Source organism: Oncorhynchus clarkii, chromosome 15 (assembly GCF_045791955.1).
Source record: "Oncorhynchus clarkii lewisi isolate Uvic-CL-2024 chromosome 15, UVic_Ocla_1.0, whole genome shotgun sequence".
NCBI classification, from domain to species: domain Eukaryota; kingdom Metazoa; phylum Chordata; class Actinopteri; order Salmoniformes; family Salmonidae; genus Oncorhynchus; species Oncorhynchus clarkii.
The window spans coordinates 26,072,008-26,093,799 of NC_092161.1; the positions used below are offsets into that span (position 1 = coordinate 26,072,008).

General features: G+C 44.6%; 1 protein-coding gene across 3 annotated transcripts in view; it reads left to right on the plus strand.

Moving 5' to 3' along the window:
• The window catches only part of LOC139367114 (Rho GTPase activating protein 21a), a 102,969-nt gene that overhangs the window by 77,004 nt on the left and 4,173 nt on the right, over positions 1 to 21,792 (plus strand). For 2 of the 3 annotated variants that reach the window (XM_071105170.1, XM_071105168.1), the window contains 19 exons: positions 827 to 905; positions 1,483 to 1,537; positions 5,381 to 5,404; positions 7,358 to 9,368; positions 12,860 to 13,006; positions 13,228 to 13,321; positions 15,487 to 15,520; positions 16,399 to 16,521; positions 16,980 to 17,279; positions 17,766 to 17,830; positions 17,944 to 18,092; positions 18,256 to 18,398; positions 18,583 to 18,741; positions 18,918 to 18,996; positions 19,320 to 19,393; positions 19,474 to 19,563; positions 19,686 to 19,811; positions 19,938 to 19,979; positions 20,104 to 20,209. In XM_071105170.1, coding sequence (XP_070961271.1) covers positions 827 to 905; positions 1,483 to 1,537; positions 5,381 to 5,404; positions 7,358 to 9,368; positions 12,860 to 13,006; positions 13,228 to 13,321; positions 15,487 to 15,520; positions 16,399 to 16,521; positions 16,980 to 17,279; positions 17,766 to 17,830; positions 17,944 to 18,092; positions 18,256 to 18,398; positions 18,583 to 18,741; positions 18,918 to 18,996; positions 19,320 to 19,393; positions 19,474 to 19,563; positions 19,686 to 19,811; positions 19,938 to 19,979; positions 20,104 to 20,209 — 3,900 coding nt within the window. The remainder of the gene's footprint in view (positions 1 to 826; positions 906 to 1,482; positions 1,538 to 5,380; positions 5,405 to 7,357; positions 9,369 to 12,859; positions 13,007 to 13,227; positions 13,322 to 15,486; positions 15,521 to 16,398; positions 16,522 to 16,979; positions 17,280 to 17,765; positions 17,831 to 17,943; positions 18,093 to 18,255; positions 18,399 to 18,582; positions 18,742 to 18,917; positions 18,997 to 19,319; positions 19,394 to 19,473; positions 19,564 to 19,685; positions 19,812 to 19,937; positions 19,980 to 20,103; positions 20,210 to 21,792) is intronic. The other variant, XM_071105169.1, reaches the window with a different exon arrangement.

Consider the following 21,792-nt stretch of genomic DNA (forward strand, 5'->3'; position numbering starts at 1 on the left):
TCATTGTGAACTGCCCTCCATACTGAGATGCGCTATCTGTCCCCACCCTGAGCATTGATGATTGATCATGCAGATAGCAGAGGGTAGGCTGTGTCCCGTAGAGAAGCCAGATTTAGACATTGCATATAGTTTAACAGTTCTATTTCACGTCGTGCTGTTCATAGGAATTATTTATTATAATTTACTGGTTTCTCACAGTTATTTATACTGGGAAAAGGGAGTGGTTCTGGGTGGTTGATCTTGGTATCCCGGTTTCCGCTATTCAACCCTAGCACAGACACACAGCCTAGCTTTCTCTTTTTACTACTGAATAGCCACTTTCCTGGGAAAGGGGAGTGCACTGGTTTTCCCACAATTAGCTCTACTCTGTCCAGAACTCCCTCTAACCAGCTTCCTGTAGATATCCTCTTCAGAAAACTTGAATGAAAAAGCTTGAGTCCTCAATGGCACCCTATTCCCTATAAAGTGCACTACTTTTGACCAGAGCTCTATGGGGGTGCGCTATATATAGAGTATAGCGTGCCATTTTAATTTGGGACGTAGGCAACGTGTACAGTAGGGTTGACTATAAACACATTTATGCCGTGTCACTATTCCCCTTTGATCCCAACACAGTCTTATCTGTGTGAGGGGAAATGCTACAGTACTGAGAGCTACATCCTTACCCAAAATGAGGGATTATTGGGCACACTGAGCATCACATTTTAAAATTGTCATATGGCGTTGCAACCATCCACTGTCAATGATTGTGTTTTTCTTTTCATATGCTACATGTCCATTGGAGACACATTCAATGTGTTTTCAATGTGAATTCTCTTCCCTTCAGGGGACCGGATTGTAAAGGTGAACAGAGAAAGTATCATTGGAAAGACGTACTCCCAAGTGATCGCTTTGATACAGAACAGGTAAGGGACTGCCTGCTTCTCTTATACATCACTCTCGTGGAGTTTTACATGAAGAAGGGGGGGTATTTTGAAACAATGCTAATAGGTTGCAGGAAACCTTACCAGGAAGTGCCTTATTAAAGTATTTAAGGCTATGCACATTTCAGAAACCTTGTCTCGTTTCGGTGCTATCGAGATTAGATTAAGTAAAAATGAACAGCTTTTTGTTATTCTAATCATTCAAACTAAATATTTTAAATGAAACATAAACCGTTTCCTTCTCTGGAAATTCAAAGGGTGCTATGTGGTGTCACTGAAATGCAGTTTCTCCAGGCACTTTTTCAAATGTTGCTCTACCCATTTAACATTCCTTGGAAATTGGCACACAGACATTGTTGAGCAATCCATGTGCCCATGGCATATATAACTGTCAGTTCCCAATGTTACTAAACCTTTACCCTCCTACTCATGAACATACCTTAAAGCTAAGTCTAAACTATACAAAAAAAGGTTTAGTTGTTACATGAACTATGTTGATTCTGCACACTACTGCTCCAACTCATAAGCGGAATCTCTACTACTTTTGTCCCTCTCACAGCGACACCTCGTTGGAACTATGTGTGATGCCAAAAGATGAGGACATTTTGCAGTTGGTAAGTACAATTCATTTAACACCGTCCTCCTAACTTTGTGCTTGAGTATCTTCCTTGATTATTGTTGACTAGAGAATTGAAGTCACTTGTGAAGGTTTATGGGAATCATGAATTGATCATTGTTTGTGCCTAAAGTGGGATGGGTAGTTACTTTGTACTTTTTCTCAGAAGGTAGTTGTTCCCATATCCTCGGAAATGTACATACACTTAGGTTGGAGTCATTAAAACTAGTTTTTCAACCACTCCACAAATTCATTTCTTGTTAACAAACTATAGTTTTGGCATGTTTTGGCAAGACATCTCCTTTTGTGTATGATACAAGTAATTTTTCCAATAATTGTTTACAGACAGATTATTTCACTTATAATTCACTGTATCACAATTCCAGTGTGTCAGAAGTTTACATACACTAAGTTGACTGTGCCATTAAACAGCTTGGAAAATTCCAGAAAATGATGTCATGGCTTTAGAAGCTTCTGATAGACTAATTGACATCATTTGAGTCAATAGGAGGTGTACCTGTGGATTTATTTCAAGGCCTACCTTCAAACTCAGTGCCTCCTTGCTTGACATCATGGGAAAATCAAAAGAAATCAGCCAAGACTCCAGAAAAAATAATTGTAGACCTCCCACAAGTCTGGTTCATGCTTGGGGGCAATTTCCAAATGCCTGAAGGTACCATGTTCATCTGTACAAACAATAGTACGCAAGTATAAACACCATGAGATCACGCAGCTGTCATACCGCTCAGGAAGGAGACGCGTTCTGTCTCCTAGAGATGTACGTACTTTGGTGGGAAAAGTGCAAATCAATCCCAGAACAACAGCAAAGGACCTTGTGAAGATGCTGGAGGAAACGGGTACAAAAGTAAATATATCCACAGTAAAATGAGTTCTATATCGACATATCCTGAAAGGCCGCTCAGGAAGGAAGAAGCCACTGCTCCAAAACCGCCATAAAAAAGCCAGACTACGGTTTGCAACATGTTGTGGGGGTGCTTTGCTTCAGGAAGGACTGGTACACTTCACAAAATAGATGGCATCATGAGGCAGGAAAATTATGTGGATATGTTGAAGCAAGACATCAGTCAGGAAGTTAAAGCTTGGTCGCCAATGGGTCTTCCAAATGGACAATGACACCAAGCATACTTCCAAAGTTGTAGCAAAATGGCTTAAGGACAACAAGGTCAAGGTGTTGGAGTGGCCATCACAAAGCCCTGACCTCAATCTTAGAGAAAGTTGGTGGGCAGAACTGAAAAACGTTTGACCCAAGTTAAGCAATTTAAAGGCAATGCACCAGTGTATGTAAACTTCTGACCTTCTGGGAATGTGATGAAAGAAATAAAAGCTGAAATACATCATTCTCTCTGAAATAAATCATCTATCTGCCTCCATCACTGTGAACGTCTCTCACATAGCTCTAGCTTGGCTTCCTGAACACGTTCGGAGCTCACCTTTTAATCTCGTTAATGTTTTTTTGTTTAAAATCTGAATTGTTTTTGATGAATGGCTATTAATCGATCTCTTTTAAAAACTTTACCCCTTTTTCTCCCAATTTTGTGGTTTCCAATTGGTAGTTAGTCTTGTCTTGTCGCTGCAACTCCCGTACAGACTTGAGTCGAAGGTCGAGAGCCAATGCATCCACCGAAACCCGACCCAACCAAGCCGCACTGCTTCTTGACACAATGCCCGTTTTACCTGGAAGCCAGCCACACCAATGTGTCAGAGGAAACACCGTACACCTGGCGACCGTGTCAGCGTGCATGCCCCCGGCCCGCCACAGGAGTCACTAGAGCGATATGGGACAAGGACATCCCTGCCGGCCAAACCCTCCCCTAACCCGGACGACGCTGGACCAATTGTTCACCCCCCATGGGTTTCCCGGTCGCGGCCGGCTGCCACAGTGCCTGGACTCGAACCAGGATCTCTAGCAACTGCGATGCAGTGCTTTAGTCCACTGCCCCACTCGAGAGGCTATAAATCGATCTCAGAATGTGCTACAGTGATATATGATGTAAGGATTGCAGGCTTTTGCTTTGTCAGTGGCTATGAAGTAGGGTTCAGGCAGGAGTTGGACAGTCGGAAGGGTGAATGAAATGGTAGGAGGGACATCCCAGCTTCAAGTGGTTTCAGATTTCACATCCTACATCACACAGGCTCTGAAAAATATACTACTGTGTCCGTGGGAACCAGGGCTATTGCTCAAGCCATTCCGATCTGCGGTGTCCACAGATCGATTTTAAAATAAGTGATAATGTCCTGTACCAGAACCCCCTAAACAGGATGTTAGATCTAAGAGAAATGTAGCATCATATAATATTCACTCCCATAATACTGCTGTCCCCTTTGGGTTAATGGCTCTCGGAGCATTTCCTCCCCATAAATAGACACCACACCATGCACTGGGCTCTCGGTGCAGGGCTTAGCATCTAGCAGACTCCCTGCCATGGACAGAGGCAAGAGGAGTCATCATTTTTGGCTGGATTTCTGTATAAGCACTTTGTAACTGCTGCTGCTGATGTAAAAAGGGCTTTATAAATACATTTGATTGATTTGATCGTTCACTCAGTACTGTTTTGAACATTAAGGTTTTCCTGCACTGTCCCTCAGGTTAGCTCAAACTCCAGTCCATTTCTCATGGATTACTGACCAGCGGTGGACTGTTGACAGCACGTGAAGAGTATTGGCTGTAGGCTTGAAAGTGTGTTTGTGTGTGTGCAGGAAAAGGGCTGAGTAGTAGTGGCCCAGATGGAAAGAACTGCGGAGTGAAAGTGAAGGATGAGCCAAGTAGCGTGGAACGAAAGAGTGATAGAAAAGAGAAAGAGGACAGAGAGCTTTAAGGACCAGAGGACGAGAGCCTCTGTGGTGCCAGTCTGCCAGGGCCCCTCGCTCCACCTACCCATATTCCTGCCCGGCTCAGTGATCTGCACAGCAAACCAACGCCACCCGTCAGGGTCCAGAGCCCAGCAGACGATAACGCTATGCCAGACCACACCACCCCACAACCACAGTCACATCCTGTTATTCACTTCCACTGGTTCTCTCATCTGGAGTAAGGAACTGAACCGACTCCAGCCCCTAGTGTGATGCTAAATTCCACGCATAGCTAGATGGCTAGGCCACAGCTTGCCAAAGCCACACAAACATCTTTTGACATTTAGGAATGTATCGGAGCACTATTGAAGCCTGAGGTTATTCTCAGTAAATAAAACGGGCAATACACAGCAATTAGTGTTAGAAATTGATTTGTGATCTGGAGGATGGTTGGTTATACCTCAGCAAGTTTGCAATTGCAATTCTAACTTATCCAAATAGTGTAATTTGACTTTTAATACATTTTCAGTTTTTATTTTATTTACTGTGTAAATAAAGCTGGAAAAAGTCAGATTTTAAGTGTTTTCATTTCAGGCTGTAAGGCAACAAAAGATGAACATTTTGAAAGGGGGTGGTGACTTTCTTATATCCACTGTAAGAGAGGGATACCAAGGTAGAGGTAGCTAGTGAACAGCAGCAGCGGTAGGCAGTTAGATTACCCCTGGTTTATGACTACTATCAGGCAGTGTTGGTGAGAGGAGGCAGTTATGTGGGTGAGAGGCAGCCCTCAGGTGGCAGAGGGACAAGCAGGTGGCAGCTCAAACGTGACTGACTTTCCTCCTATCCGTTCCTGCTCCCGTCGTCTCTTTTCACTGCTCTTCTCTTGCCCTCTGCCTTTCTGTGGTGCATTCACACAGCGACCGTAGCCATGACAGCTCCAGCCTCTGTTTCTCTATTGCACATCTTTACTCCTCTTTCTCCCCTCTCCTTCTTCTCTCCTCTTGTCTGCCTCTAACCTGTCGGCTGGCAGTTTTCCAGGGATATCACTGCTCTGGTAAGAAGGGAAACTTACTAACTCCTTGTTTTTCTTTTTTGTATGTCATTTCTTCCCATGTGTGAATGTGGTTTCAGTCCTTTTTTAAAGCTGGTATCAACAGTGTAATGATTTGTCAATAAGCGTAATGTGTTTGCCTTCCCTTAGCTAAAACTGTCATCTCTACCTAATTTTGAATTGTCTCCATAGAACCTTGTGCCTTTTTGAATTGCTTAACTGTATTTTTCAGTGTGTTTTAGAGCTGGGGTTCTCAAAGTGGGGTCTGCGGCCAGATGTCAAAATATAAAAACAATATTTAATTTGTATTAATGATTATTACTAACAACAGATTAAACATATTTTGGCCAATTGATCCGTGGAATAAGTTGAGGGTATAATATTATTTACCTGCAATTTATGTTCTTAACCCTGGGCAACATGGGCCGAGGAGGCTCACAGGGATATTGCTATCAACAGTACTTTCAACCAATTATCTTAAAAAATAAAAAAAATTACTCAATACTTTTTGTATTCCCCCTAGTTATTTTGTTTACATAGATTCACTGTCATTTTAACTCTAGAACTGCAAAGTTCTCGCTCTGCCTCATGGGAAAAAGAACAACTAAAAAAAACTCTTCCACGTGACAAAATCTGTAGAATTGCAATTAGCTTAAACTGCAACGTGTTCTCTTCGATTCCAAGAGGCAGGCCCGTAAAATGTTCTTCCCAGGGCCCGAGACATGGTTCGTCATAGAAGTCATAGTAAAACTCCTTGTGTCCTATTTTTGTCTCACTCAAGTTGTGCTCTGATTATGGGGGGGGGGGGGGGGTCCCTGGTGAATTTTCTATTACAAAAGGGGTCTCACGAAGTTGGAGAACCCCTGTTTTTAGAGCATGCTAAATATTGACAGGAAAGGTGTTGTCGTTTCCCCATTCAAATTCCTGTCTCCCGCTCTCTGCTCACATGAGAGAGAGAAGCTTGTTAGTTAAGCATTGAGTCGGTAATAATATAAAATATGCCATTTATCAGACACTTTTATCCAAAGCAACTTAGTCATGCATGCATACATTTTAAGTATGAGTGGTCCCAGTAATCAAACCCACTATCCTGGCGTAGCAAGCGCCAAAGCGCCTTGATCTACCAGCTGAGCTACAGATGACCAATACATTTTTTTTTTTACAACATCACTTGACTTATGCAAATCTAGAGTTAAGGGCGGGGGCAGCAGACATGCTGGAGTCACTGTATAAACGTAACCCGACACCACAGATAGAGCACTCATCGATTTAAAGTCCAGCTCTTGCTTTCCCTTCAGTGAATTCTCGCACTACAAGGATGGGGAGATACATTAAATACCTGAGTCAATACACATCTCTGAACTGAGGACTTTTAGTAGATTGAAATCCAGCTCTTACCAGGCTTTATTCTGGGCCCTGGCGTCGGGCCTGCTTTTTTTTTCCTCTCACTCTCCCCTTTTTCGCTCTCTCTTGGACATATCTTTTCTTTTTTCCAGCACTTTCCATTGGAAGAGGTCATCTGACCCAAACACACGCTCCCAGTGTTTCTTCAGGATTCAGACACTGCCGGGGTGGGGAAGGGCTGGTTGCGAACTTTGGCCAAGAGAGCAATACTGTGTTATCTTTTAGTCAAATGTCTTTGATGGTTTTTATAACATGTACATACAGTCTGTGTGTTCAATTGTTTATCTGTCATTTACTGTGTACTGAAATTTATCGTCCTTACAAAATAATTTTGAGGAGTATATGGGTCATGTTTTTCTTTGTCATTCATCATATGATTTTTTCTGGTCATTGTGCTGTAGCGTAGCTGTTTCTTTATGGGCATAGCAGAAAACTTAAGCAGTACCCAGAGGATCGTGTCAGTTTGGTGCAATGGCACACTACAAAGGTTTTATGTGACCTATTTTTGTCCTATACAGTTGAAGAGACATAATGTCCCATTATCTCTTGCAGGCCTATTCCCAAGATGCATACCTCAAAGGGAACGAGGCATACAGCGGAAACGCCCTACACATCCCGGAGCCTCCTCCCATATGCTACCCGAGGATAGAGCCTAAAGCCCCAGGGATGGCCCAGGCCCTGGACCTATCCCCCTCCACAGAGGCCTCCCGGAGCGGCAGGCCGGTCCAAGCAGGGGCAGGGAGACAGGGTACCTCCACGGCAGGCCACACAGACATGGGCTACCGGTTGGAGATCCCTGTCCCCCCTTCTCCTCCCCCACAGTCCCCTAAAACCCAGACGGTGGTTTGTGTGTGCAACGAGAGTGTGAGGACAGTGGTGGTGCCGCCTGACCCAGTACCGGATCGGGGGCCCCGTTGTGTGTCTCTGGCTGGCCCCAGCCATAGGACCGACGAGAACCGTTTCGGAAGTCCCCTGGGCCTCTCAACAAGGCCTAGAATCCTCGTGACCCCTGGCCCCCCTGGAGGTTCACAGCTACAATATACCCCCATCCCCACCCGGCCCACAGAGTCCTCAGTCTTCTCCCCCTCTGGCTCTAGACCTTCCCCAATCTACCCCGACAAACACCACCTCACCCCTTCCCCGCGAACCACGGTGGCCGACACCTTACCCTCCCCCACCACGCCCAACCACTACATTCCCTCACCCTCCTCTCCTGCCACGTCCAACTCACCTCACCAGAACATCGACTGGCGCAACTACACCACCTACAAGGACTACATCGATGCCAAGCGGCTGCACACCTATGGCTGCCGCACCATCCAGGAGCGTCTAGACAGCCTGCGGGCGGCAGCCAACCCCAACGCCGCTTACGCACTGCAGCCTGGCCCTCCCAGTGCCTCCTCCCAAGGCCTGGGGGGGTCCCAGATTAGACGCAGGAGCACGTCCCACGATCGGGGATCCTACCAGGGGGCCACTGTGGCTCCACTGCGCAGTGCCTCCCAGGAGAGGCTAGGTGGGGGAGGGCCCGAGAGGACAGCCATGCCCAGGGACTGGCCCCGGAGTGCCTCCCAGGATGCCCTACCCTCCTCAGCCCTCATGGGAGTGGCCAAGCCCCGGGCACGCTCCTGCGACTACCTGGGCCGGCAGGGCGAGCCAGCGGCAATGGTATCTACAGAGAGGGGTGTGGGAGGGTACAGCAGGGCAGAGCTGGAGGATAGCCTGCTACTATGCAGGGGTGAGGAGGCCAAAGCCAGCAGACACGGAGCAGTGCTGAAACAACTACCCCAGCCTCACAGGACCAGCCTTACAGGCATGCCCATCACTGCCCCGATGTTCACTAAAGGTACGACGGAGCCGTTGCTCCCCTCTAGGACAGACAGCCTTGCACAGACAGCCCTCAGTAGGCCCTCGCGGTTGCCTGTTAAAAACTCCACCTCGGACCCATCGCCACTCTCCTTACCTTCTACCCGGGGCCCCGGTAACAGCAGTGCTATGGACCTGCTCAAAGACCAAAGAGCCATGGTGGTGGGTAACCACCTGGGCTACTCTTCCTCGCCCCTGCAGCAGCTACAGCTCCGGGGGCGGGCAGACAGCCTGAGAGAGGAGAGCGGGAGGGATGTGGGGCTGGGTGCCAGGTCCTCCTCCTGCTCCGGCCCCTCCAAAGTCCCTGTTCAGAGACAGCAGGCCACCTCCTCCTCTACCTCCACTTCCTCCTCCACTGTTAACAGTACTGTGACCCTCAGGTCAAAGGTCCCCGCCCTGGTGCGGACTAGCGGGAGGCCGTTAGAGGGTGTAGAAGGGCCGGACGCCACAGTGGTGGTCCTGAGAAGGGATAAGAACTCGGGACCCCAGCCCATCCGCCACCCCTCCTACATCCTGGCTGTAAACGACACCGACTTGGAGACTCCAATAGAGGTGGGGACTCTAGCAGCTAAGAGGGGATCGGGGGGCTGGCTATCCAACGACGTCCAGCGAGACGTGACCATGAGAAGGCTGGGAGAGCAGCACAAGGCCTCGTGCGCCAGCAACCTGGACGACTCACTCGACTCCATCCCCTTCATCGGTAAGGAAGACATTTCTGTTCTCACTCTCTCAACTCCTTTATTACCATAGCAACTCCTTACATAGAGAGAAAGTCCTGGGAAGGGGTGTGTGTCAAGCATCAACTTTAATTAGGTAACACATTTATAACACACTGTAACTCTTAGTATCAGGAGTTCCTGTTGCTCTGGTTTTGGCTTGCTTGAGGAGAGCGAGGGAGAATATGTTTTGTGTGGGCGTGTGTAGACTGATTCGCTTAATGTGCCTGGTAGAGCATGTAATATCTCTTGGGTGGGGAGGTTATACAAGGGTTTTGATGTTATCGGTTTCTGCCCTCAAGTCTTAGCAGGTGGAAATTGTCATGCGGTAAAAGTCCTGATGCTCAGACTAGCTGCTGTCAGAAATGTCCTCAACATCACTCAAGCAGGTCAATGTTTGTCATGAATCTTGCCCTGGAGGCAGAACTGAGCATTTTCTTCTAGATAGGCCAGCTACAAAGTCAAAATTTGGCAATAATATTTAGAAAAAATGTATGAGAACAACAATGAGCTTTTTTGTCTTAATTTAAGGTTAGTGTAAGGCATTAGGGTTAGCAGTGTGGTTAGGGTTAAGTTAAAAAATAATATTGAATGACTTTGTGGCTGTGCCAGTTAGTGACTACTCTGCAGAACTGCTTCCATGCCAAGAGATACCAACCTGCATCTCTCAATGTCAACATAGCTTCTAATATGGTGAGTTGTCAGTTATCGCTCTAGTGCAACTTCTTTACGATGTAAAACAAATGGTTTCCTTGGTGCTATACAGTGAAAGAGTTTGGATAGAGTATATCACCAATGTACGTATTGATAGATGTATTTGGGCTACAATAGCTTTTGGTGGCAGGGGTTTATTGGCTGTTTGAACAGAGCTGGATTTGTTGTTGAGGTATGTCGTAATGCTTGGTCAGGGCAGGACAAGTCTATCTGAAATGGGGAAATTGAATAACGTGCATTCCATTTTTATTTTGATATTATTAGTATTGACACATTTACCATTTCATTTAGCAGATATGTTGAAATTGTCAGTCAGCTAGGTATATCCCCGTATTAAGTTCTATGCCTTAACAAAACATCTAACAAAAGAAGAGAGTACATTCAGCGTTGCCAGAATGCTTAAATACACCAATAGCAACAAATACCCTGTCTTCATTTAAAAAAAGTAGCCGTTTCTCAGTTCAACACTTACCATTCAAACCAACTGTCCAACAACTGCTGTGCATTGTGTGTCTGGCAGATTAGTAGTTTTGTACTGAGAACAAGCAAATGTCCCGTTCCTGCTTGTGTTTTCCTGGAGCAAATGTGTTTCAAATGCATTGCGCTGATGTTAGGAGTATCTTCAGCGTTCGCAATTAGAGCTGCACTTTTCAGCTGTCAGATCGGAATGGAACTCTTAATTTATCTGTTTTTTTTTGTATACTTATTATCATGTATTTGATGGTGTGTTTTTTTTGTATACTTATTATCATGTATTTGATGGTGTGTTTTTTTGGTAGACTTATTATCATGTATTTGATGGTGTGTTTTTTTGGTAGACTTATTATCATGTATTTGATGGTGTTTTTTTAAGCTAGATTTGATGTGCTCTGGGTTTACGTGCCAATAGTTTTAATAGTTTCATTGACATGACATGAGCCATCATCCACCAATCAGACACCAGTGGCCTGGAGCCCACATGGGTTAATAATATCCTCTTACACACACACACCTCCTTTACATACTCTCTCCCACACACACCTAGACACAATCAAACACTCACAGCACCTCATAAGCTTCAGTCTGCCTCATGCATAAATCAGCAGCCCACCTGTGTAGTGGTCGCATGCTATATTTAAGCAATAAGGCCCGTGGGGGTGGGGTATATGGTCAATATACCACGGCGAAAGGCTGTTACGCACAACGCAATGCGGAGTGCCTGGATACCGCCCTTAGCCGTGGTATATTGACCATATACCACAAACCCCCGAGGTGCCTTGTTGCTATTATAAACTGGTTACCAACGTAATTATAGCATTAAAAAGAAATGTTTTGCTATACCCGTGGTCTGATATACCATGACTTTGAGCCAATCAGCCTTCAGCTCGAACCACCCAGTTTATAATGTATAGTATTAGCTGAGCAACAATGTTTGCTCCATCACTCACAGCCGTAATGCTCTGTTTTGGGTAGTCTTACATTTCGACAGCTGTTCCATTTTAAACTTGATGGCTTGAACTGACAACGCAAGGCGTTTTCAAGTACATGTGTCGAACAACGCTGTTTGTTGCTGTTTTCACAAACACATGAAATAGGGAACATCTGTCCCGATTTGGCAGCCGTATCATGGGAACGATCTGTGAGGTTATGTTGGGGAATTTCACTGTAACAATCTCTGCAGCCGAAGAAACAGGTCAGATGTTTCATGTTAATGTGCGCTATTAAATGTGAAATGTTTTGCTTAGGCACACATAGGAATGTAAGCTTTCGCATTACTCAGGTTTATGTTTTATTTTCCTTCTAATAAAATATTTGGCTGACACATAAAATATTTGGCTGATTGTACTCGGTTTGGGTTGAACCAGTTAACAGAGTTATACAAGAATATTATACGGATGATACAGATACATCTGTGAAGCACTTTGTTTTTGACAGCAGGTAGCCTAGCGGTTAAGAGCATTGGGCCAGTAAACGGAAAGGTCTTTGGTTCGAATCCCCAAACCAACTAAGTGAAAAAATCTGTCTGTGCCCTTGAGCAAGGCTCTTAACCCTAAATCTGCCTCTGTCGCTCTGGATAAGAACGTCTGCTAAATGATGGAAATGTACAAATGCATTTTAATTAAATGCTTTTGGTAGTGATACATTTCTGTGTGCCCTGCTAGTATTCCTGGCACTCTCCTTATCATTGCCAGACACTTCCATCCTGTACCTTGCGTCACCTGCTGCCTGGGACAGTTTGGCAAAGGCAGGGTTACTCACTGTACTCAGTAACGTTATGACTTGCCTGGGTGTAGCCTGCACCTTGGTTATATCTGCTTACCTGATCAGACTGACAACAGTGATGAAACGGCAGCTCACTTTCCCCTCCTGTGTGTTTGTTGATTGTGGCAGGTGTGGACTGGGTTATCTCTAGTGGCCATGCTGGCCCCATGAATAAGCCTGGCTGTCTCTGAATGTGTCATGTTATCTCATAACCAGACTTGTGTTTAGCTGTGTATGCCTATATTTCGCCATCATGGCATTTGTGTTTTATTGCCGTCTGTAAATTAGCCTCAAACGGAGATAGCGTAGACTGGTTCAAAATGAGTTTCACTCAGTCCTGAGCACTAATACTTGACTGTCTTTGTGCCACAGTAGACTTAATTAGAGTGATGTTAAGTATCAGACAGCCTACTTTTACCGGATTTATAATTCATCTATTTTCATTCAATGTTTTTTGGGGAGTAGAACAGGAATAGTGTCTCCCCTTGTTTAACTTTGGTTTTCCTCACTTTGTTTCCAGATGAGCCTTCCAGTCCAAGTATTGATCATGACACCAGTCACATTCCCGCTTCAGCTGTAATATCTGTTACTCCAATCATCACCACCATACCACCCAGCCCTACCTCTCCATCTCCTCTTATTCGACGACAGCGGTCACATGACCACGGTAAGGTTACCCCCTTTTTTTTAACTAACTGTGCAGGTACTGTCAGCAACGATATGCATGCTTTAAGAATAGTGTGTTAGAATGAGTTGATGGCTGAATTTGAATACTTGATCCACAAACAAGCATGGGACACCTACAGCCTTGAGCTAGGACATTCCTATTAAAAGTTTGTTCTTTGGCTTATTTCTTGTTTGATAATCATTTGGCTTTTATTTTGAAAGATTCTCTTCGACTCACAGCGATTGAATCGGATTCTGGTACCAAAACGGAGAGGTCCAAATCCTACGATGAGGGTCTGGATAACTACAGGGAAGGGTGAGTGTAATTTGGTCTGAAACGGTGGGCCAGTGCAATGTTATGTATAGTGTACACCCCCTTTGTAACACAATACATTGTGAAGAAAATAAAGGGGGATTAAATTTTGTTTTTTTATTTTTATGTAATTGTCAACGATCTACACAAAATACTCTGTCAGTGCGAGAAGAATTCTAACATTTGGTAAAGATGGATGAAAAATAAAACCCTAAAATACCATGATTAGATTAGTATTCACCCACCTTCAATACATGTCAATACATGTTAGAATCACCTTTGGCAGTGAATACAGCTGTGGGTCTTCTTGGGTAAGTCTCATAAGAGCTTTGCACACTTGCATTGTGCAATATTTGCCCGTTTATTCTTTTCAAAATTCTTCTTTTCGAGGTGTTGGGAATCATGACTAGACAGTTATATTCAAGTCTTGCCGTACAATTTCAAGCAGATTTAAGTCAAAATTGTAACTCGGCCACTCAGGAACATTCACTGTCTTGGTAAGCAACTCCAGTGTTGATTTGGCTTTGTGTTGTAGGTTATTGTCTTGCTGAAAGGGGAATTCCTCTCGCAGTGTCTGGTGTAACACAGACTGAAGCAGGTTTTCCTCTAGGATTTTGCCTGTCCTTAGCTCCATCCCGTTTCTTTTCGTCTTGAAAGCCCCCCAGTCTTTGCCTATGTCAAGCATACCCATACCATGATGCAGTGACCACAATGCTTGAAAATAAGGAGGCATGTGTTGTGTTGGATTTGCCCCAAACATAAGGCTTTGCATTTAGGCCAAAAAGTGTATTCCTTTGCCGACTCACTACAATGTTGATGATCCATCCTCAGTTTTCTCCCATCACAGCCTTTGAACTCAGTAGCTGTTTTAAAATCAACAATGGCTTCATAGTGACATCCTTAAGCAGTTTCATTCCTGTCCTGCAGCTCAGTTAAGGACAACTGCATCTTTGATGGGTCTGGGTGGTTTAATACATACTCCACAGCATAATTATTAACTTGACCATGCTTAAAGATATATTCAATCTACGATTTGTTATTGTTACCCATCTACCAATCACTGCCCTTCTTTATGAGGCTTTCGAAAAGCTCCCTGGTCTTTGTAGTGGAATCTGTGCTTGAAGTAGTACTTGACTGAGGGACCTTACAGATGTTGTATGTATGAGGGACAGAGGAATGTTTCATGAGCTGAAATAAAATATCCCAGAAATCTTCCTTATGCTCACAAAGCTTATTTCTCTTAATTTTTGGTAACACATTTGTTTACATCCATGTTAGTGAGCATTTCTCCTTTTCCAAGATAATTCATCCACCTGACAGTTGTGGCATATCAAGAAGCTGATTAAATAGCATGATCATTACACAGGTGTACCTTGTGCTGGAGACAGTAAAAGGCCACTCTTAAATGTGCAGTTTTGTCACACAACACAATGCCACAGATGCAAACGTTGAGTGAGCATGCAATTGGCATGCTGACTGCAGGAATGTTCACCAGAGCTGTTGCCAGAGAATCTAATGTTAATTTCTCCATTATAAGCCTCATCTTTCGTTACAAAGAATTTGGTAGTACATCCAACTGGCCTCACAACCGTAGACCATGTGTATGGGGTTGTGTGGGCGAGCGGTTTGCATGAGGCAAATGATGGTCACACCTGAAACTGGCTGGTTTTTTGACCCACGCCCCCACCTTTTTTTTTTAAGGTATCTGTGACCAACAGATGCATATCTGTATTTTCAGTCATGTGAAATCCATAGATTAGGGCCTAATGAATTTATTTCAATTGACTGATTTCCTTATATGAACTGTAACTCAGTAAAATCTTTCAAATATAACTTATGTGATTTGTTAAGCCGAAATGTACTTCTGAACAAATGTAGGCTTGCCTAAACAAAAGGGGTGAATAGTTATGCAAAGACTATATTTTTGTTATAAAAAATTAATTAATTTGGAGAAAGAAATTGTCATTTTCTTTTCACTTTGACGCTATGGAGTATTTTGTGTAGGTCAATGACAAAAAATAGCAATTAAATCTATTTCAATCCCACTTTGAACGCAACAAAATGTGAAGGGGGTGTATAATTTCTATAGGCACTGTACATTTTAGTCAATTTCGTTAGACTAACTTGTGATTAATCTTTCTATTTTCATATTTCTATGTTCCTTGCAGGAGGCAAATACCTGGTCTAAAGGGCCTTAGGAAGGTGAGTCCAACCTCAACACAGTAATATCAATATTAGGTTACACTTGGATAGTCCAGATTTTCCATTTGTAGATGCTCTACAGCAGGTCATACTATCAACAACTGCTTGCTAAGGATACACTTGGGTTAAGAATAAGGGTTAGCGTTGGAGTTAGAGTTAGTAGATAGTTAGTTGAAATGTTACTGATAGTACATCTGTAGATGCTCTACAGATTATCCAGATAAAGTATTATCCAATATCAACCCACATAACAACAAACTGTAAAGGGGAGTATGGACAAAACCCTCTGGTCACTTTCCACAGAAATGATGTGCCTACTGGCTATCAGACTCAACTGCATCATTATAGTTTGTTTTACCTGCATATCCTGCCCAAAGTTTCACAGCCTGAAGATAAGAGTCACTCCTCTGAACCGCTAGCATTGATGTTAGTCAGTAGCGGTTGTAAAATGGATAATGAGTGAGACTATAAAACCAAATGAGCTCTAAAGACCCAGCCTGGATGCCAACCTCGCTATTTCTGTCTGTCTGCTCACTGGAATGGAGCATAATGTTGGATTCTGGGGCCGTATAATAGAAGTCAGGCAAGGGTCATCCAATCAGCGAACTGTTCATTGGAGGGAGTCCACATGATCCGTCCTCATTATCCAACTTGCTGACTGGCCCCAGAGGCAGGCTGACTGGCCCCAGAGGCAGGCTGACTGGCCCCAGAGGCAGGCTGACTGGCCCCAGAGGCAGGCTGACTGGCCCCAGAGGCAGGCTGACTGGCCCCAGAGGCAGGCTGACTGGCAGCTTACAAAGCCAAGCACTGTACACCATGTTGCAGTATTGTGTATGTATGAGATTGTAGAGGTAACTCATGTGTTTGTTGTGTTAAAGGCGACGGTGGATAGGTCTTCAGAAGATTCCGGATCCAGGAGAGATTCCTCATCAGATATCTTCAGTGACGCTTCCAAGGAGGGCATGCTCCACTTCCGACAGATCAACACGGACAAGAGCAAGGTATGTGTACAGTGCTATCCACACTCCACACACAAAGGGGGTCAAGGCAGTCAGTTATATCTTTGATATGGTTTAGAAAGAGTGGTGGGTAATCCTGTTCCTCTGGTAGATATTTAGTATAGTAATGTTGGTTTTTGTGTGCATTGCACTTGTCAGACCAGTTTGGCTTTGACCTAAATGTGTTTGAGATTCCTGACTCTGTCATGTCTTCCTTGATGAAATGACTCCTCCCTCTAGTGGGTTACACTGGACACGATGGCAGCTCATACTTCCTTGGAGAACCATTTTAGATGAGATGCATCAAGGATGTGGAGATAATTAATTTGCAATGCCAGTGTCAAATGATGAGAGAGGACCATGTCTTTCTCAGTGCCTGTCTACCTCACTGCTGTTTTATGTGTTTCTCATACTTGTCGTTAAGTAATATCATTGTTTGTGCCTTTCCTCTCTCTCTGCAGCGTGTTGGTGGGGGAATGCGCCCCTGGAAACAGATGTACGCAGTGCTGCGAGGCCACTTCCTCTGCCTATATAAGGACAAAAAGGAGGGACAGGCTCATGCCAACTCCCAGGTGGAGGACGAGCCACAGCCAATCAGCATCAAGGCCTGTCTGATTGACATCTCCTACAGCGACACGAAACGCAAGAATGTGCTGCGGCTGACCACGTCGGACTGTGAGTACCTGTTCCAGGCAGAGGACAGAGAAGATATGCTGGCCTGGATCAGAGTCATACAGGAGAACAGCAACCTGGACGAGGAGGTGAAACACACACACACCATACAGGAAATTAATTCCTATCAAGTTCTCCAGGGTTGACAGAAATGTGTGGCAAAGTGAAATCAAACCCTTTCTGTGTTGGTAGAAAACACAAGGTCAACCTCATGGATGGCCAATACTTCATTAATTACACAAATGTAGATCAAGTATACTTTATCACTAACCCTCCCTTGATAAGGATCAGATAACAGTGATTGGCTACAGGTCCTAGGTCACATAATACACACACATGACCCGTCCCTGGTCTACCTTAAAATAGGCTAACTTTACCACCGGACTTACCTCCCCTCTATTAGAAACCAAAGGTCTTCTTTCCCCTCCATTTAAGACCACTATAGTACTATTGTATATTTCTTTGGCTTTACCTATGCCAACTGATAGAAGTGTGTTATGCAAAGGGGAGGGGAGTCATATTGCATCTGATGAGTTAACATTGTCTGCTGTCTTCTGCCTTTTTTCTTGTTTTAGAACGCAGCCTTTACCAGCCGTGACCTCATCAGCCGAAAGATCAAGGAGTACAACACGTTGATGAGGTAAGCAGGGCGGACCACAGAGAGAGAGGAAGTCTCTGTAGTACAGAGGGGGATTGAGACCTGTGTGGACGTTAGACATCAAAACGTTTTGTGTGTGTTTGTGTATGACCCAGCCCGACAGGCAGTAAGAACGAACCGTCGCCCAAACCGTCACGCCAGTCGCTGAGCATCAGACAGACGCTACTAGGAGGGAAGGGGGAGACCAAATCTCTAAGTCCACACTTACCCAAAGCAGAGCAGGAGAGGAAAAACATGCACAAAGGTAAGAGCCAGAGGATTCAAATGTTCGCTTAGCTCTCAACTAATTTACTTGAGTATTGTGAAGGTCTTGTTTGATTTTGAGAATGGCGTTGAATATTCCATTGCTTTTTGCTCCATATATACCGTGTGAGACTCTCCTCATGTTTTGTGTGTTAACCCTTCAGACGACACCAGTCCACCCAAGGACAAGGGGACGTGGAGGAAAGGTATCCCAGGGCTGATGAGGAAGCCCTTTGAAAGGAAGCCTTCTCCAGGCATCACTTTCGGGGTGAGGCTGGACGACTGCCCCCCAGCTGTCACCAACAGGGTGAGATTCAACTCACACCATTCAACTCACACACTACGTATTCTCTCCATCTCCTCTTTTTGTTCATTGTTTCATTCATGTTTATTGGAATGGTTTATAAGGAAGTTCCTTCTCAACACTGTCACACACCTTTCTGAGGGTGCTGCCATGGTAATTGATGAGTCCGTGTGTGTGTGTGGTGTAGTTTGTTCCCCTCATTGTGGAGGTGTGCTGTAACCTAGTGGAGGAGAGGGGGCTGGAGTACACAGGGATCTACAGAGTCCCAGGGAACAACGCAGCCATCTCCAACATGCAGGAGGAGCTCAACAACAAAGGCATGAACGACATTGACATCCAGGATGACGTGAGTGACTCAACCCAGCACATGATGCCACTTTCACTCCCTCTCTCCAGTTGTCTTTGGCCCATCCTCTTTCTTTATGTAGGCTCTCTTTTTGTCACTCCTCTCTTCCCTCAGCTTTTCCATCTTTTCTTATCTTGTCTAAAGTCCCTTTCCTTTTTTTTACCTGCCTTTGACAGAAATGGAGGGATCTGAATGTGATCAGCAGTTTACTTAAATCCTTTTTCCGGAAACTTCCCGAGCCTCTGTTCACCAACGGTAAGAATATTCAAGTCCCACCAATAGCCTATTAGGAACAGCCTTCCATTAAGGGAGTGTTTCCCAAACTTGGTCCTGGGGACCCCAAGGGTCTTTACACAGCTGATTCAAATAATGAACTCATCAAGCTTTGATTATTTGAATCAGCTGTGTAGTGCACCCCTTGGGGTCCCCAGGCCTGATTAAGGGGTCACTATGCCACCTAGTGGCTGAGTGTGAAACCTACACTTAGTTACATTCTGTTTAGTGTTCACTTTCATAACACCAAAACCCTTTGTCGTCTTCTGTAAAAAAACAATGTCCGTTTCATTTATGCCCTGTAGAGAAGTATGCGGACTTCATAGAGGCCAACAGGACAGTGGACCCAGTGGAAAGACTGAAATTGTTGAAGAGGATGGTGGGTTCATGTGACATTCATTGTGAACTTGACTGACATTATTGCATGGTGACTTATACTTAACCTACTTCTCACTGCAGCTTCACGAGTTGCCAGATCATCACTATGAGACCCTCAAGTTCCTCTCGGCTCATCTGAAAACAGTGGCTGACAACTCTGATAAAAATAAGGTATTGCAAATTTCCATCTTGAATAATGGCTGGCAGTCCTCACTTTCAACTTAGAGAAGCTGTGATGTAGTGAGGGTATGTGTAAAGCGTGCGTGTGTGTTCCTAACTATCCTGTGTGTTAGATGGAACCTAGGAACCTGGCCATCGTGTTTGGTCCCACTCTGGTGCGCACTTCAGAGGACAACATGACCCACATGGTCACCCACATGCCTGACCAGTACAAGATTGTAGAGACTCTCATTCAGCATGTGAGTCACACTTAACACCTTAATTGCAGACACAAGTGGACTGTTTGTGCATAATCTGCATATCAAACCAAAAAGTGATTGTGAATCCCCTAAAGATAAAGCTCCCTTTCCTTTGCTCCCTTCTAGTACAACTGGTTTTTCACAGAGGAAGGCAATGGGGAGCCAGTGGTGGGTACAGGCACATTGCTGCCCTCAATGCGACTTCTGTTATTCCTGCCCTATTTGCTATGATTATTTTTTTTTAAATTAAAATTGTAGAGTGTTCACCCTGTTGCCTGACTGTTCGTTTCAGACAATGTCCCGATATGAGAATGCGGTGGAGTCTCAGCCTGTGCCCAACATCGACCACCTGCTCAACAACATCGGCCGCACGGCCTCCACGCAGGGGGAAGTCTCAGGTAACGTGTTCCCTGGACCAGACCGACTCTGTGGTGGTGGGTCAACCTTTTACTACTTTTCCCTGTTAACCACTGTGTCTGTCGCTGGTGAGACCAATGTCTTTTAGTCTAGGAGCGTGCGAGGTTCAGCGTAATTGTCTGGTGTCGAGTGTTGATGGATAGTGCTGCTTTCTTCCTAAGAGATCCTTCTTTGCCTCATTTGCTGTACCATAAGAGCGAAATGTCCATGCCTCGCCATGACTCAAAAAGACTGTGTTGGTTTGCGAGGGCAAATTATTCTTGACTCTTTTCCATGACGCAAAGGAGAAGGGGCAAAATAATTTGTCTGATCTGTACATTTTGCTTTCTTTTAGATTTTCCTTCCTTGGTTTCCAATTTCAGCAAAATTTCTTTGCCTCAAAATGATGAGGTTCTTTAACTTTCTTTTACAATCCCTCCATCTTTAGTGTTTTTATTGAAACTCCACTGGGCTGTCGGTTTTTCCTCTCCTCCTGTTATTAATCCTGCCTACTGTTGCACTAACACGGCATGTTCTCTCCCAAAGACTACACGAGAAAAAAAAGCAACAGGTGAACTCTGATCCCTCTGTCTCTAGTGCCGCTCTGTCGGGTGTCCTAAAGGATTTCCCAGCATTCACACATACTGATCTTGACACAGGCCAGGTGGGAGGAGTCTATCACACCATGATGTCACTGATGGCCTCTCTAATGTCCGTGATGGACAGCTGGAACTGTAGGAAGAAGGAGGATTGTTGCCCCCAGTGTAGCTGTCTGGTCTGCAGAAACCCTCGTTTCTTGTAAGCTCGAGAAAACCGTCGTAAGAAAAACATGATGAAACCGTTTGATAAAGAAAATGTGAAAGGGAAGCAGAGCAGCGGCCATATGGTACTGGACATCCGGTGGTGTCCGTTTTGTATCTGAGTATACCTAACACAGACCGGTGATACTGTCTGAAAGGCTCTCCACTGTCTCTCCTCACTGTCTCGCAAGCTTCTCGCAACAGGAGAGATAGCATGGTATGGTCCCCAGGTTTCTACCTACCCAGTCAATGTGCACTTGCATACTGTGCCACCATCTGTTTTCAAGGGGTGTGTAGGGGGGCTTGGCTATGTAAAAAAAAAAAAAAAAGTATAGTCAGTCAAAGATCAATACAAGATCAACTAGGCAGCATTGGATAAATCTTTTCCTCGCTGGCATTCTTTTTCATGTAGTGTCCTCTCTGTTCATAGCTAGCCCCTCTGTGACCCCCCTCTCATGTCTTAGCCTCATGGTTCATTCCATGGTTGTCTTCACTGTTGTCATGGCAATATATGCCGTCGTACTTTTCATTCAGTCCATCCCCCTCTCGGCTCAACTAGACTGAATATACTCTCTTTTTGTTAGCCTCTAACTGAAGCCATAAGACTTTTCACACATCATTACACTACTCTTTCTTAGAACCATAATCCTATTTGTTTGAGTCAATAGTTATTATGGTAATACAAGAGTAAATACATATTAAAGTCTCCTCAATGAAGTAACATTCATCACTAGTCAGATGTGCTAGGTTTGTCATTTCACCATCAATTCAGGCAAAAACAAGAG